This window comes from Ananas comosus, linkage group 15, assembly GCF_001540865.1.
Source record: "Ananas comosus cultivar F153 linkage group 15, ASM154086v1, whole genome shotgun sequence".
In the NCBI taxonomy this organism is placed as follows: Eukaryota; Viridiplantae; Streptophyta; class Magnoliopsida; order Poales; family Bromeliaceae; genus Ananas; species Ananas comosus.
This window is the reverse complement of record NC_033635.1, coordinates 3,280,058-3,295,257: the sequence shown is the minus strand read 5'-3', so window position 1 is coordinate 3,295,257 and position 15,200 is coordinate 3,280,058. Positions and strand designations below refer to the sequence as shown.

General features: G+C 34.4%; 2 protein-coding genes across 3 annotated transcripts; one reads left to right on the top strand and one right to left on the bottom strand.

Annotated features, from left to right (window-relative positions):
* Positions 6,135-11,109, top strand: LOC109721056. The gene is made up of 2 exons (XM_020248475.1): positions 6,135-6,252; positions 8,401-11,109. The coding sequence occupies exon 2, from the start codon at positions 8,475-8,477 to the stop codon at positions 10,761-10,763; it is 2,289 nt and encodes a 762-aa protein (XP_020104064.1). The 5' UTR covers positions 6,135-6,252; positions 8,401-8,474; the 3' UTR covers positions 10,764-11,109.
* Positions 11,804-14,163, bottom strand: LOC109721689 (remorin-like). 2 transcript variants are annotated; one of them, XM_020249426.1, is made up of 6 exons: positions 14,023-14,163; positions 13,600-13,688; positions 13,201-13,469; positions 12,597-12,927; positions 12,412-12,493; positions 11,804-12,229 (listed from the first exon to the last, which is right to left on the bottom strand). In XM_020249426.1, exons 3-6 carry the CDS (start codon positions 13,439-13,441, stop codon positions 12,038-12,040), a joined length of 846 nt encoding a protein of 281 aa, XP_020105015.1. In that variant the 5' UTR covers positions 13,442-13,469; positions 13,600-13,688; positions 14,023-14,163; the 3' UTR covers positions 11,804-12,037. The 2 variants fall into 2 exon arrangements, with proteins under 2 accessions (XP_020105015.1, XP_020105016.1); XM_020249427.1 differs by having other exon boundaries at positions 12,597-12,921.

Genomic DNA, 15,200 nt, shown 5'->3' with positions numbered 1-15,200 from the left:
TTTTCTAATTAAAAACCTTTTTTTTTGTCAAAAAGATAAGTTTGCTGGCCTAGACAGTAAACATGTGCGCCTACGCCAGTGCGTTCGTCAGTCGTCACACATATATTCACCGTCTAGTTAAAAAAGTAAGAGTAATTAAACGAGTGTTATGTATTAGTCTACAAATATACGTCTGTATGACGAAGTAGAGCCAATATGCAGAACACCCAATGTAACAAGTAATATCCGTTCCAATCAAAACTAACAAAAAAATCAAAGTGGGACCCAAAATTTAAAGAGGCTGTTCTCTGCATAACATCGTTCCCTGCACGGCGGCAAAATCCGGATGCGAAATGGTTCGCGCCAATGAGCTGATGTATGATAGATGGAGCAGTCATATACTGATAATGAGGTCGGTTTTCGCCAATTAGTCGAGGCTTTCCAGACGTAGGTTGCGATATCAATATCAGTAGCTACAGTAGTGATAATGTGCTTCATTGGCTCTGATACTGTAATTACCTAAACGATCAATCGCAAAATACCTACAATTCCGACCTCACAAGGTTCATACCCATGTTTTGTTATGGGGTAGCTCCAATTAATTATTGTGTGGACTTTAGGTCCATTTAACTTTAGGAATTTTATTTTTATCTTTATATTGTAGTCATCCGGAGTTAACGGGACATGAAACTTTATCTCTCTAATTTTTTACCACCTGTTTGTCATAATAGAAATTTTAGAATTCTACTATTTTTGTTTTTATTAGAAAAAAATTTCAGTGGAGATCTTTCCAATGACGTCTCATTGAGGAGTTCCGATCTACTGTCATGTGTCAGTTTTTTTTTTCATCCAAGAATTATAATTCTTTCTTTTAAGATATAAAAAGTTTTTTTTTTTTTGAATTCTAGTAATAAAAAAAAATACTCACCAAATCTTTCGATATCAATTCATTTGACGTGTATAGTGAAATCAAAATAATAGAATGTTTAAATGGAATTGTAGAGAAAAATTTAGAAACCTCTTCAAAGGGTACCATGATTCATTTGAACAATTCACATTTATCTGCTCTTTTTTTATTTTTTTCAATTTCTTTTTACTTTTCCTTTTTTTAATTCTTTTAAATGAAAAGTCAAAAGCAAGCAATTCGTACCTTTCCTTTGAAGACTTAATATCTTTTTCTCCTCACGTGGAAAGATCCAGTCAATTTTTTTTTTTTTTTTTTCGTAAGTGCACATATCTTTTATCTTTTATAATAAATGAATTAATTAATGAATGCTAACAACTACTTAGTCTTGAAAGGATCCATAGTTGATCATTCACTAATAATGTTTTAACAATTCAAAACAAAGTCTCAACCTCCTAAGCCACCAACTGTAGGGTACAAATGCTCAAGGATCGAATTGATGAGTATTGCTTACATAGCAGGCCAGATGTGGTTTGCTGGCGCTAGGAGAAGACGAACAAGTTCTCTGTCAAGTCGACGTACAAATACAATATGCTTAGCGATGGAGGACTCAGTCTCAGAGACCCCTTAGTTGCACATATCGACGCTTAAAGTATCCTTGAAAATTAAAGTATTCTGTGGTTAATCCTACAAAAAAGCATTCTTTGGAAGGACAATCTCATAAAGAGAGGGTGGTCGGGGGATCAGACGTGTGTTCTCTGTGCAAGCGCATCGAAGCCTATAGACCACTTGCTTGTGGGATGTGTGTATTGTCGATTCATGATCGTGCCGTGCTTAAAGAATATGACTGAATCATCAAATGTAAGGAATGTCAAAGTATTCTGAGACCATGTTTCGAAGAGGGGTCCCACTCAGGATGCGGATAAGCAGTTGGCTATTCTAGTGACTAGCTGGTGGATAATTTGGTTTGATAGAAATAACACGATCTTCAATTAGAAAAGCCTGAACCCTTTGTAAGCAGTCGGAAGAGTTAGGTGTGTTGTGAAGATGTAGCAGGATAACACCAAGTAAAACAATTCTGCAAACGTGCAATCGACCAACCCAAATATCTTTCTTTTTTTTTTGGGGGGGGGGCTACTATCTACTAGTTTTTACTTCTTGTTTTTGTCTTCTATTCTTTTCTATCTGTTTTCTCCCGATGCTTAGTTGCCTCACTTTTATAGCTAAATTCAGTTTCTTATTAGAAAATAAAATCCGCTGTGATTATTTCTGAATCATTTATTATAAAATTAATCTTCATAATTGTAATATATTAAAGTCATACTTAAATCCTTCTATTTTAAATCTTTTATTAGTGATGCTAAACTTCGTCTCTATTATCTTTTTTTTTATTTTTTTTGTCGCCTATAAAGATCGCTAAAAAAAAAACACAAACATCAGACAATTTGATCCTCCAAATTATGAACAAATCAAAACTCTATAATAATATATATGGATAAAAAATAACTCAAATCTCTTGCAACTTTGGCAAACAGGAAAGGGGATTTGAACACATTGTTTGTTGTGGTGCCAGGTCTATTTATGTTCTATTCAAAATTTGATTTTATTTTATAAATATGATATGGACAAACGAGGTGCTTATAATATTTATTACCTGTAATAATTATATCATTTTGGTATTTTATTGTACTCTTCTCCACACATGACAAGATCCAATTTGCATTCCATAGTCCCCAGAATTTATTATTATAAAATGATGATGACAACAACTTGATCTATATTTAAGTGTCCCAATTAAGTCAAATCCTCAATTAACAATTAAAACCTAAGCCTTCTAAATAAAAACTCTTGTAACCAAATTAACAAAAAAAAAAAAAAACCCCCTCTATGCCCACACCTTTCAGATCCCACATATATTTTGTGGGACCTTTATTTTTCTTTTTCATTCCTTAAAAGTTTTATTGCAATATTTTTGCATTCATTTGATGTCTAAATTAGGGATTTTCAAAAGCTTTATTGTAATATTTTAAACGGATTATAAATTATTATAATTCAATATACTTATAAATACAGTATATAGAAATATATTAAGGGCGTGTTTGCTTCGCTTCTTTTTCACCATGGAATCGGAATCGGAATCGGAACGGGTGAATCTGTTTGTGGGTATTTGGCCTCCAGGGTTCCATTCTGATTCCAATTCCCGAGTGGAATGGGAATCCCCCAATCATCTTTTTTTTCAATCCGGCTTAGGAGGCCGGATTGGAAGTTGAATCCTAACGGAATGATATTTATTTGGATTAAATTTATTTTTTCAACTATTTTAATTAAAATATGAGTTAAAATTTAAAAATTAAATATATAATTTTAAATTTTAATTTGAACTTAAATTAAAATTTATCAAGTATTTCAATCTAACTATGAATTTGAATTTAAAATAATTTTAATTTATATAAAATTTTATTCAATTTTTATTTCAACTTAAAATAAATTTATGGATTCAAATTAAAATTTAAATTTAATTTTAAGTTTGAATTAATAAATAAAATATATTCATATTTTGAATTATCTACTCAACTTCAAAATTTAATTTTTAAATAAAAATATTTAAAATTTTGACATATATTTCAAAATTTTGATATAAATTTTTAATATTTAATTTTTAATTTGAATTTAAATTAATATATTATAAAGATAATATTAGTATATTAATTTGATTATGTTTTTTATATCCACCTGAACCAAACACCGACAATGAGAATGATTTATTCCGATTCCGATTCAGGTGATGAACCAAACATAATTAGGTAATGAGTCATTTTGATTCCGATTCTAGCTTATTTTGATTCCGATTCTGATTCCGACTCCGACTTCAAACCAAACACGCCCTAAGTGCTTTGATGGAATTTTTTTTTTTTTTTGAGAGATAGGTAGCACGCTATCTGCTTCGTTTATTTTATTTAGAAATAAACTTAGTTGGAAATGTGAATCAACTAGGATTCGAACTTGGGTCTCGGATACTAACCACCAAGCCCTTTGCTACTTGCTCTAAGTATTGTTATATACTTTGGTGAGCAAACATGTAAGTTTATATCACTACGTAGAATTATTCTCTTAACCAATACAGCATATATATCACGGACTGTTTGGTTGCACATAGTTGCAACTATATCGCAATTGTAATTATATATAGATTCAAATCTAGCGTTTATTTTAATGTATTTGAATTCAACTGCCGCAATCAAAACTGTGCGAGGAGGCTCAACTGCAACAGTTAAAGCTATCTATAAATTTACTGCAATTTCAACTGCACTTTGAGACTATCCCTCTAATTACCGAGGAATTCTACACTATCACACTTACACCACATCATAAATAACAAACCAATCACCTTTCTTCTTTTCAAACAAAAATACAATAAAAATATTTTTTTATAATCATGATGGGACATATATCTTTAAAAGAAAATTTTTGATTGATTTGTTACGCCACGTTCCCAATATACCCGTTGCATTCTAGAATTTTCCTAATTACCTTCCAAGTTATAATTGCACTTGCAAAATGCAGATTGAAACACAGGAAATCGAACGGCCCACATTCTGAGTTCAACAAATTTTGACCATGTACGTAGATCCTGCTTTACCGAGTCCTCATTGTAGTTCAATTAATTAAAATATAAAATTATTGGTAAGAAAAGTTGTACTGTTGAAGAGTAGTTTGGCAGCACCTGCCCTCTCAACGGCCTTTCTGCCCTTCTCGTTTTCCCACACCATTTCGCGGTTTGGCGGAGCCTCCTCTTTTCTGCACTCCGAACTCCGAAATCCTGCTTTCCATCTACGGCGACTAGGTAAAACAAGAGTTTGCTAAAAAAAAGAAAAAATTTAAATACCACCTATATAATTTTACACTTTTTTTTATTTTAATTTATTGTAATTTAAAGTGTATCACTTTCGTATTTCTGTAATTTTATTTTTTTTCTTTTTATTATCCACTTCACTAATTTTTTTCATTAAATCACTGATAGAGTTAAAAGGATACTAAAATAAATATTCGATAAACTATAAGTGGGATATCTAAGGTTTTCTATATATGATTTAACGAAAAGTTAATAATGAGACTGACGAAAAAAATAAAATAAAATATAGGATACTAAATTGATATATTTTAAACTACAGTGTACTAAAGTGAGGAAATGCGAAACCACAATAGCTGTATTTAAAATTAGGAAAAACTTTAAATACCTCCATGTAGTTTCGCACTTTCTCACTTTAGTACTTGTGGTTTCAAGTGTATCAAGTTAGTACCTTGCGGTTTCATACTTTCTTACTTTAGTATCTTGTGGTTTAATATTTCGTTAAATTATATATTCCGAAATGAATAATAAAAAGAGAAAATTGAAATCATAGGGTACCAACTTGATAAAAAAATAAAACCACATAGTACTAACTTGATACACTTAAAATCAAATGGTACTAAAGTGAGAAAATGCGAAACCATAGGGAGTTATTTGAAGTTTTCCCTTAAAATTACCCTATATGAATGATAAATAAAGCTATAAGTACGGTGCATGCGGACTATCAATCCGCCGTTCATCACGTACATGGTTCGAATTTTAAAGCAAAGGGGACGATTGATTCGACCATTCGAAACCCGCGAAAAAAATAGAAAAGAAGGGTTCGTACCCGAAGAAAAGATCCGAAACCCGAAATAATAACGAACCCGTGTCCCGTGCGCTACGCCACCTTCGTTCCCCCGCTTTTCTCTTCGCTTCCGTTTCACCCTCTCAACAAACTACCCTTCTTTTCTCTTTATATATATATAATATATTTTTAAAAAAAATTTAAATATCACCCCTATAGTTTCATACTTTCACACTTTAATATTTATAATTTAAAATAAATTATTTTCGTATTCTGTAATTTTTTTTATTATTCTTGTCATTAATATTTTTATTAAATTAGTGAGAAAGTCAAACTAAATAATACAAAAGTAATATTCAATAAACAATAGATTAGTTATGTGAAATTTTTTATATATAATTTAACGAAAAATTAACCGAGAAGGGATAGTAAAAAGAAAAAAATAAGATTACAGAATACTAAATTGATATACTTAAATTATAGAGTATTGAAGTGAAAAAGTGTGAAACCATAAGGGTGTTATTTAAAGTTTATTTATTTTTTAAAATTTAATTTGATTTCATTTTAATATAATTTCTTTTTAAAAATAAAACAAAAAAAACGCCCTCTTCGTCGCTCCCACGATCTCTCTTTAAATAGGAGGCGGTGGCGAACGGAGCTGCGTCTTCTTCGTCTCCCTCAGTGCGAGTCCTCCTCCATTGGGTTCTCTCGACTCCTCTTCTTCGCTTAAAGGTGCGATTTTCTCCCTAGTTCTCCTTGTTGTGGTTTGATGCGTGTTGTTGGGTGGAGAGAGAGAGAGAGATTGATCGTTGGATCTCGTAATGTTGTGGAGAGATGGTGCGAGTTTCCCCTCTGTTTCAATGGATTGGATTGGGGTGTTTAGAGGTGTAAATTTTTGTTCTTGGATCTTGGAGCGTTTTTGTTGTAGCATGAAAGATGTTATCTTGGTTCGGTTTTGATCGGATTTTGTGGGGTAGTTGTAATTAAATGGAAAGGTGCGTAATTTAAGGTCTAATAAATGAAGAGATTTATGAGGAGTAGATGTTATTTACGATCCGCATTAGGTCATTTGATTGGTTCGAGGACAATTGAGAAACAATTGATTAGATTATGGTTTTTATGATATATTCTAGTTGAATTTATTAATTTCTTTCTTATCAAGATGTTCTAAGAAAAATATGCCTGTGATATTCATCTTAGAATAATTACTTTGTAGCCTCTATAGTGATGGTGATTGATGAGAATCGATAGAAAGATAGTTAATAATCTGTGTAAGTTTCTCTGGATGAGTTGGGAATGTAATGTTGCTGATTGCCTTTTACTCTCTGTTTTTCAATTCCTTTCTTTCTCTGTAAACCTGCAGATCTTTACTAATCAGTTGGAAACACGGCAATTTTGATTGTAGATTTATGTAATTGTGTTAGTCTTAAGGAAATTATTGATTGTCGACATTGTGGAAATTGGTCTTAATGGTTGCATTCCTAATTAATGGAGCGACAATTTCCGGAAATTTTTTTACTTTTTACCACTGGTGTTTGAAAATCTTGGAAGAAGTTTTTTTTTTTTTTTTTTTTTTTTTTTTCAATTTCATTCTCCCTTATTCATAATTTAACCAGTGTTCTTTAAAGTCTATATATTGATAACATCACTTTAAGATATTAAAACGTAGATTGAGAACAATGGGTAAGATATTAGTCTCTTTCAATCATTTTCCTTCAGTTCCAAGTCATGATCTTTTTTCAGCAAAGAATTTGTGTCTCTTTCAGCTCCTTCTTTGGTATTCATGATTGTGATGGTATTTGTTAGACAGCTTAGATAGTCCTTTGCTTGGAGAACTCTAATTTTGTTCGCCCCCTTCATTCTTATCTAATGAATTGCTTTCTTTTTTTTTCCTTTGAATTTAGAGATATTACCTGCTATTATGCAATTTAATAAAAATAGTGTGCTTATGTCTTAATCCATTACATTGTGCTTGGCCAATTGACGATTTAATCTGTCGTAAATAACTACAGAGTTGCACGCATGTGGTTGTGATTAATGAAATATTGATGACTTTTTGTGGCTACAGTAATTTAATTTAACTGTAGTAGTCAAGAACCTTTGCTCTATGCCCTTTAATGATTATCTTATGTAATTGAATGCTTCTTCTGTATTTATGTAAACAATCTCATTTATATTGTACTGTTGTCTTTATTAAAAGACAACAAGCCACCCAGATATTAAAATTGTAATGCATCGGTTGATATGCTCATGTTCATCTTTCCATTTATCTTTCTTCATAAGAGGCACTTGAAGACCATAGATAACAGCCTTGTTCTGCTTACCATAGTTTGCAAGTTACAACTGAATTTGTTTTGAGCTTTCATATTTCAGGAAAGTCTATTTTAGCAATTATTCAATATGCTATCACTTAATAGGACTTTCTTTTTACGTGTCAGACTAGGTATAAATGGTGCAGTAGACCAAATTTATGATATATATCATCTAAGTTCTAAAAGTGTTGTTTTTCATTCACAATTGCAAGTATATTATTTTTCGCACGATGGTCAAAAGAAAATATTATTCTTCACAATTGAAAATATTATTCTTCACAACCTCATAATTTTTCTTACAGAATTGATATTACTCCCTGGTTGGTTATACAATTCAGACTAATTAAGATCATGGACAAGTTCGTAATTGTGAAATCTCAAGCAGCACCCAACTGACCGTACAGTCAACTTCGTTTGTTTTGGAACCAATGAGCATTAAATTTGTTTGATCCAAGCTATGTTATCTCCTTTGAACTATACGGAATCTACAATACTGAAAGTTCTGCATTAGACTTCAACGTTATTTTTTCTTCTCTAATTCTTTTCTCTTTTTCCTGCTTTATCACAGGGTCGAGTAACCTTCTGGAGTTGCTTGCACTCTTAACCGTGAACAATCAAATATCTTAACCTTCATCTCATTTGATGAGTGAACAGAATGAGATGAGCGAACAGTCGACAGAGAGGGGTGTCGTCTCGGTCACCCGTGAGGTTACTCATAAACCTAAAGGAGGGGCAAGAAGGAATTCAACTGGAGCCACAATTTCAAGGAGTTTGGATCATCGTTCAAATAATGATGGGAAAGTTCTATCTCGATACCTTAGAGCTTCTGCAAGCTCTTGCCACGATTTTTGCAAATATGGAAAGAGATATTCTTTCGAAGAAGAAGAAAAGAATTCAATTCCACACAGAAAAGGAAAAAATGTTCTCGTGGATAGAGAACATCATCAGGCCAATGTTAGAAATCTTGAAGAGAGAAGGAAGAATCCAGTGATTAAGTCGAAGCCTTCATCGCCACTAAACACTAAAATTTCTAATACTTCTAAAGGAAATGGATTTGTTGAGCGGTCAGCTAAAATTGAGATAGAAACGACATCGCCCGCTTGGAAAGATATCACTTCCTATGAGGTTGAAGTTCCTCTGCCATCTGCACGACCTGAGAAGCTCTTCGGCAAAAGCTCAAATTCAGGTGACAGAAGTAAGAAGCAGGTGATCAATTTGAAGAATTCCATCCATCGGAAAAGCTCCTATGAGGGGCCCAAAGTTGAGAAGAAGGATTTCTCATCTAGTATTCAAATGCATGAAGAGAAGCCCATTATATTAAAAAGAAGTACAATGCCATCCATAAAGAAGTCGATAACTTCTCTTAAGCCAAAGTCGGTGAAGCAAACTTCAATGGAGAAACCTATTACAGCTACTAAACCAAAAGTCGTCAAACCACCATCATTGGACAGGCAGAAGCCTGCCACATCTGCTAAGCTGAAAAGTATCAAGCAAGGAGCTTCGCTGAGTCATAAAGATATTGATTTGTCTGCTAAATCTGCAGTTTCTTCGATGGATCAGGCTGCTCCAAATGAAAAGCCCTCATCTCTGCAAACTCCTTCAAGAAACACTTTGGTTCTAGGAAGTGAGGAGGGAAAAATAAGGAGTCCTAGCTCGAAGGATGAAAGAGAGAAGAGTGTGGTTGAACCGTTCACAGCTTCATCAGCTGAGCCTGCTAGTGAAAATCCAATGAGCTTTGATTCAGTGAAATGCTCTAGTCAAGACAGCACTAATCCTTTGGAGAGTCTGGAAAGGGTAGAAATAGCTACACATGATGGTGATGATATTGGTGAGGAGAAAACATTGTATGTCATTGAGCCAGAAACTGCAAATATTAATTTAGACTCCTTTGAGAAGAAATCTGATGATCATGAGCCAGAAGGTGCACATATTGATTTGGATTCCTTCGAGAAGGAATCTCACAATTACGAGCTAAAAACGGCAAATATCTGTTTGGATTCCTTTGAGAAGGAATCTCACGATTATGAGCCAGAAACCATAAATGTCAATTTGGATTCCTTTGGTAAGAAATCTCATGATTATGAGCTGGAAACCACACATATTGGTTTGGATTCCTTTGAGAAGGAATCCCAGGATAATGTGCCAGAAACCGCATATGCCGATTTGGATTCCTTTGAGAAGAATGTGCCAGAAACCGCATATGCCGATTTGGATTCCTTTGAGAAGAAATCACATGATGACAATTCAGAAACCACACATATGAATAGCGATTTGGATTTCTTTGAGAGGGAATCTCGCAATGAGGAGCCAGAAGCCCCAGATGTCAAATTTGTTTCCGTTGAGAAGAAATCTCATAATGATGAATCATCTCAACCACCTTCGCCCAATGAAGAAACTTTTGAAGAAACTGAATCTACTATAAGCGAATCAGGTGAATCGGACTTTGAAAATGATGGAAGAGAAATTATTGAGAACCATGAATCATTGAAGGTCGAAGGTAACAGACTGGGACAAATTGCAGCTTCACTACCAGAAAATAACGACCCAAAACCTCACAAGTTGAAATTCAGGAGAGGTAAAGTGATTGAAATTTCAGCTGATTATAACAATGGGCCGAAGAGGCTGCAATTTAGAAGAGAGAGAGTGGTGGGCGAAAACCTGAGCCACAATGGCCAACTTGGAAGATCACCTAGAAGGAGAAGCGCAATTCGCAGCGCAGTCTCTAGTGATCCAAGTATAGATGCTCCAGTTGTCATGCTGAGGCATCAAGACAGGCAAGAAAAGAAAGACACACAAGGACTTTTCAATAATGTGATTGAAGAAACTGCGAGCAAGCTTGTTGAGAGTAGGAAGAGTAAGGTGAAAGCTTTGGTAGGTGCTTTCGAAACTGTGATTTCTCTTCAGGATGGCAAACCAGTATCAACAGCCTAAACTAGTAATGGAACTACAATGACTGTACTGTTCATGTGTCTAATAACTCATGAGTCATGATAAAAGTATTATCATAATAACATTTGAGTGTATTTTCATAATAACATTTGAGTGTGTTTTTAAGTTTAGTAGGAAGGCTTCTGTATATTTGTAAATGGAGAGACGTGTTTGAGAAACTATAAAATAAGAAGTAGAAGATCTGAATAACTATGTAAACAGAGTATGTTTGCCAAAAGGAAACTTGGATTGAGACGGATTAAAGTGTGTGTCAATATCTGATAACAATGTAAACACAGTATGTCTGGAATAGTAACTTGGATGCAAGGTTTAAAGTGTGTTTTGTTGATTCAATTGGGTACACTACATTTCTGAGAAAAGATATCATTCTCTTTTGCATTATTGAGTTCCTGGTAATTGTGTTAAAATTAACATGTTTGAGATTTATTTGAATGTAAGCACTGCATAACAGAGCGTGGCATGCAATCATGGCACCGAATTCAGAGTTCTAGGGGCTACAAGTCGGTGGTTCTTTAGGTAATCTTGCTGAGTCCTAATCGATGATGTTCTCTTGTTCAATGCATATAAGGAAAGAGGGTCTGAATTTTGATCTCTTGCTCATCTCTTTTGTAATTTCCCTTGTTCTTTTTGGGAGTTTGAAGTTTGAACAAGCATTGTGTAGACTTTCTTGGGCACTTATTTTGTGTGGCGAAATATTCTCCTGCTGTGATGATTCCTGAGGTTCCTTTTTGTGTTTCATTATCGACGTTTTGGGAGTGAAATAAATTCATGATCATATTCATGATTCCTACTTGAATTTCAAGTTCTTTTTCCTTTTTTTTTTTTTGGGTCTAAGTGTATTGTTAAGTGCATTTAGTGGGTTTTTTTCTTTTTCCTCCTGTATTGTTTTGATGCTATATATATTTCCAAAATATTCTACGGTGAGTTTCTTTTTTATTTTTACTTTTTTTTTCCATGTAATGTGATTCCAAATGATAAAATACAAAAAAAAATAGATGAACATAATCTGAAATGCCAGTACAATTAGTGGGAGTACGAAATTTATGACAGTAACATAGCACTTACAATTCAAGGTTATTTTTCTGTTTTTATGAAAGAAAATTAGTTTGCTTCTCTGTTGGATCCTGTTGTCATTGAATGAATATGCTAATTTCAATGTATTCACAAATACTATACATGCTCAGAACTTTCATGAAGCACTTGTAGTATCATCAGAGTATTGGAAGGCTAGTAGATAGCTTGCTTCTGGTGATTTCTCAGAAGCAGCCGCACGATTTGGGAACTTTGCCAGTCGATCTTATCATTTTCGCCTTCATCATGGCCTTGGCTTCATCATTTCTTTTTCTTTCTTCGGCAAGAGCTCTCGCCCCAAAAACAATCTTGCCAATCCTTGCCATTTCGTTCCGATATTCTTGTAGTATTCGCGCTCGCTTTCTTTCCAATTCCGTCTGCAATTTCAACATTGTAAGGTAGCAAATTTAGTTAAATTTCTCCACTAGTTAATTGTTATTCTCACAGAAATTCTTCGAAGAGATTATGCTACATCATTTGCTCTGATTCTAAGCATGAATTCTAGCCCCAGTAGTAATCAGCTTTAAGCTTTATTCGGTAAAATTCATTAAAAGCATACCTCTTTCCGATCCTTTCTGCGTTGAGCCTTCACCGTCTTCTCATTCTCCCATTCGGAAATAGTCGAAATTGTCTTCTCATACCTAGAAAGAAGTGTTTTTGCCGGCAAAGAACATTCATAAACCGAGATGCCTAAACGAATCATATCGGTACAGAACTAAAATCAAGAAAAGTTTTAGTCTTCACCTATGTTTTATCTTTTCCATCTTTGCCTTCTCCCAAGCATCTGCTTCCGTTTCCCCTACGCCGGAGTCGGCCGGTTTCGCACCATCATTTATTTTGGGAGCAGAAAATGAGGCTGTAGGTTTAAGCGCAGGCGGGACTTGTTGGCTTGTTTGTTCTTTCCCGCGTTCAAATTTCTTGCTTCCTGTTTCATTTCGACCGATAAAAGTAGGAGCCCTCTTAATTGCAGCAGCGGTTTCTGTCGCCCTCTCCGCTGCTTTCTGATCAGCAGCACCATTTTCTTGCCTATGTTGGTCGACTGTCGCCGGTTTTTTGACTTTACCTTCACCTGAAACTTTTGCGAGTAGTTATTACTTAATTTACTTTCTTTTCTGATTCTGCCGCTTATCTCTTCGGTGATCATGAAGTAGTTGATTCAATTCACCAGGTGCTGATAATCTATTTGGCGATCAATTACCGCATTGATAAGGCTTACGGATAATCGAGCACAACGATTTTAGTTTAACTAGAATAATTATTACGAAGTCCCCACTGTCCTTTGTTTCAGCAAAAGTACTTAAAATAACCTTGGATTGAGAATTTACAAGGCGCGAAAACATGCAGGTACCTGATGGTCTCTCATCCTCTTCCTCCTCTCTTCTAGTTAGCCATCTGGTAACTTTTCTGCTGGTCTTCTTCCTCACGATTTCTTCTCCTCGGCTTATGATCTTAGTTTCAGGGCCTATTACCTCTTCGTCGGACTTCTTTTGTTTCAGTAAGCGCTCTTCTTCTAGCAAGACGATCGCATATGCTGCTGCTGCAACCGCAATCTCATAACTGCCATCACTGTTCCCTCCGAACTCGCTCATCTGGTCTGTGAATTGCCTTCTCTGCCAACTGCAAAAATAAGTGCTCATAAACAGATATCAGCACACAGATGCAGATTATTATTTACTATTTTTTTTCAAGAATAGCAGCAGCCTTTCTCATTTCATGCTTGAGATTGCGGAGAAATGTGCACAATTACCTTCTTCAGAGGAAGCAGTCTTCTGCGGCGGAATCCTTATCTCGCTTTGTGTCGTTTCCACGCCCTCTCCAAATTTAGGAAATCGTACTCTACGGAGACAGTCGAGAAATTACAACCAGAAATTATGTTTTGAGAATGTTCGAATCGGAAGTTTCGTACTATACTGTTATTCTTTTTGAGTGTATGTTGAATGCAAGGTTAATTCAAATCATGCTGTTCATGATTATATGATTGTTATGTTTTTACTATCAGCAAGCAAATAGAAAACCAAATAGTAATGTGCAAAGAAAACACACACTTTATTGTAATGAAGCATTGAGAGAGAAAAAAAAGAATAGGAGAGAGTGTGTATATTCAGAAGATTCAGCATACATTATATGTAGAGCTTCTGAATGTGACATACATACATGCATACACACATACCTGAGTTGCATTTATATCCATGGAGTTGATTGGAGATTCAAGAAACTGAGAGGGAGGATGGTGAGATGCATGGTGGCTTCATCTTGGAGTTTTAGAAGTTTGTTTTTATGTGGGTGGAAGATGAAACAGGGAAGAGTTGTGGGAGGCACAAAGCAATGTGAGGGGGATTGCTTTGCCATGCAACTCCTCATTTGTATCTTTTGGGAAAGGTGGTGGGGAGAAGTAAAGGATCCATCCCTCTTTTAATTCTTCCTCTTGCAGGGTAGATAGGTTTCTGCTTATTCCCTTTTGTCTCCCCCTGGATTTTGCCTCTGCCTCAGGATAGCTTTTATGGCTTCAAAATGTGCTATCTCTCTCTCTCTCTCTCTCTCTCTCTCTCTCTCTCTCATGTTTTCTTTTTTTAACTTAATACTTAAGTGGAAGCATTTGCTCTCTCTTTTGTGTGTACAAAAACTGCTTGAGAAAGGATGTTCCAAAAGAGTGATCACTGTTTCTAGTTTATGCCTAAATATTTGAGATAAAAGTAGAGCATGCCTATGTGTTTCATTTTTTTTTTCTTAAAATGAATTTAGCAAGAAATATGAAGTAATTAGGCTTTCTCAAGCTCTTTGATACTTGTGTTAAAGATGATTGGTTATGCTTAAGATCATGTTTAGTTCATGGTATTTTATAAAATTTTTGGAACATGGATTAGGAATTAAAAATTCTCATATTTAGTTTGCAAACAGATCTCACATAGCAGAGATATATGATTTTATGGCATCTCTTCATCCCACAAAATATGAAAATTCAAAACCCACCTTCTCTCTTGGTGTTGTTTTTTTTATTTTCATAAAATTTGATCTTAGTGGACTAGAGTACCGCCTTTAGATTTTGATATTTATCGTTCTACTCAATGCAAAATAATGTATAATATATAAATATAAATGTATATTAATAAAGGTATTATGGTAAACTTATTGACAAACCTTAGTTTTTTTATATATTGAACCAAACAGTGATATTGTATAATTAAGGTACAAACCAGAAAATATATATTTCTATAACATTGTAATTTAATTCTAGAATATTTAAGAAAATTCTAAATACTGCGAATCGGCCCTAAAAGTGAACCCGATACCGCCCGATGAACCCGGACCAGAACTTAACGGGCTAAAAGTTCGGGCTAAACGGGTCGA

Coding starts and splice junctions, on each gene's coding strand:
- LOC109721689 (XM_020249426.1), bottom strand. CDS start 13,441: ATGAGCGAGTTCGGAGGGAACAGTGATGGCAGTTATGAGATTGCGGTT. Junction 12,494..12,596: donor ATGGAAAAGATAAAACATAG/GTGAAGACTAAA, acceptor ACTTCTTTCTAG/GTATGAGAAGACAATTTCGA. Junction 12,230..12,411: donor GCAGAAAGGATCGGAAAGAG/GTATGCTTTTAA, acceptor TTGAAATTGCAG/ACGGAATTGGAAAGAAAGCG.
- LOC109721056 (XM_020248475.1), top strand. CDS start 8,475: ATGAGTGAACAGAATGAGATGAGCGAACAGTCGACAGAGAGGGGTGTC.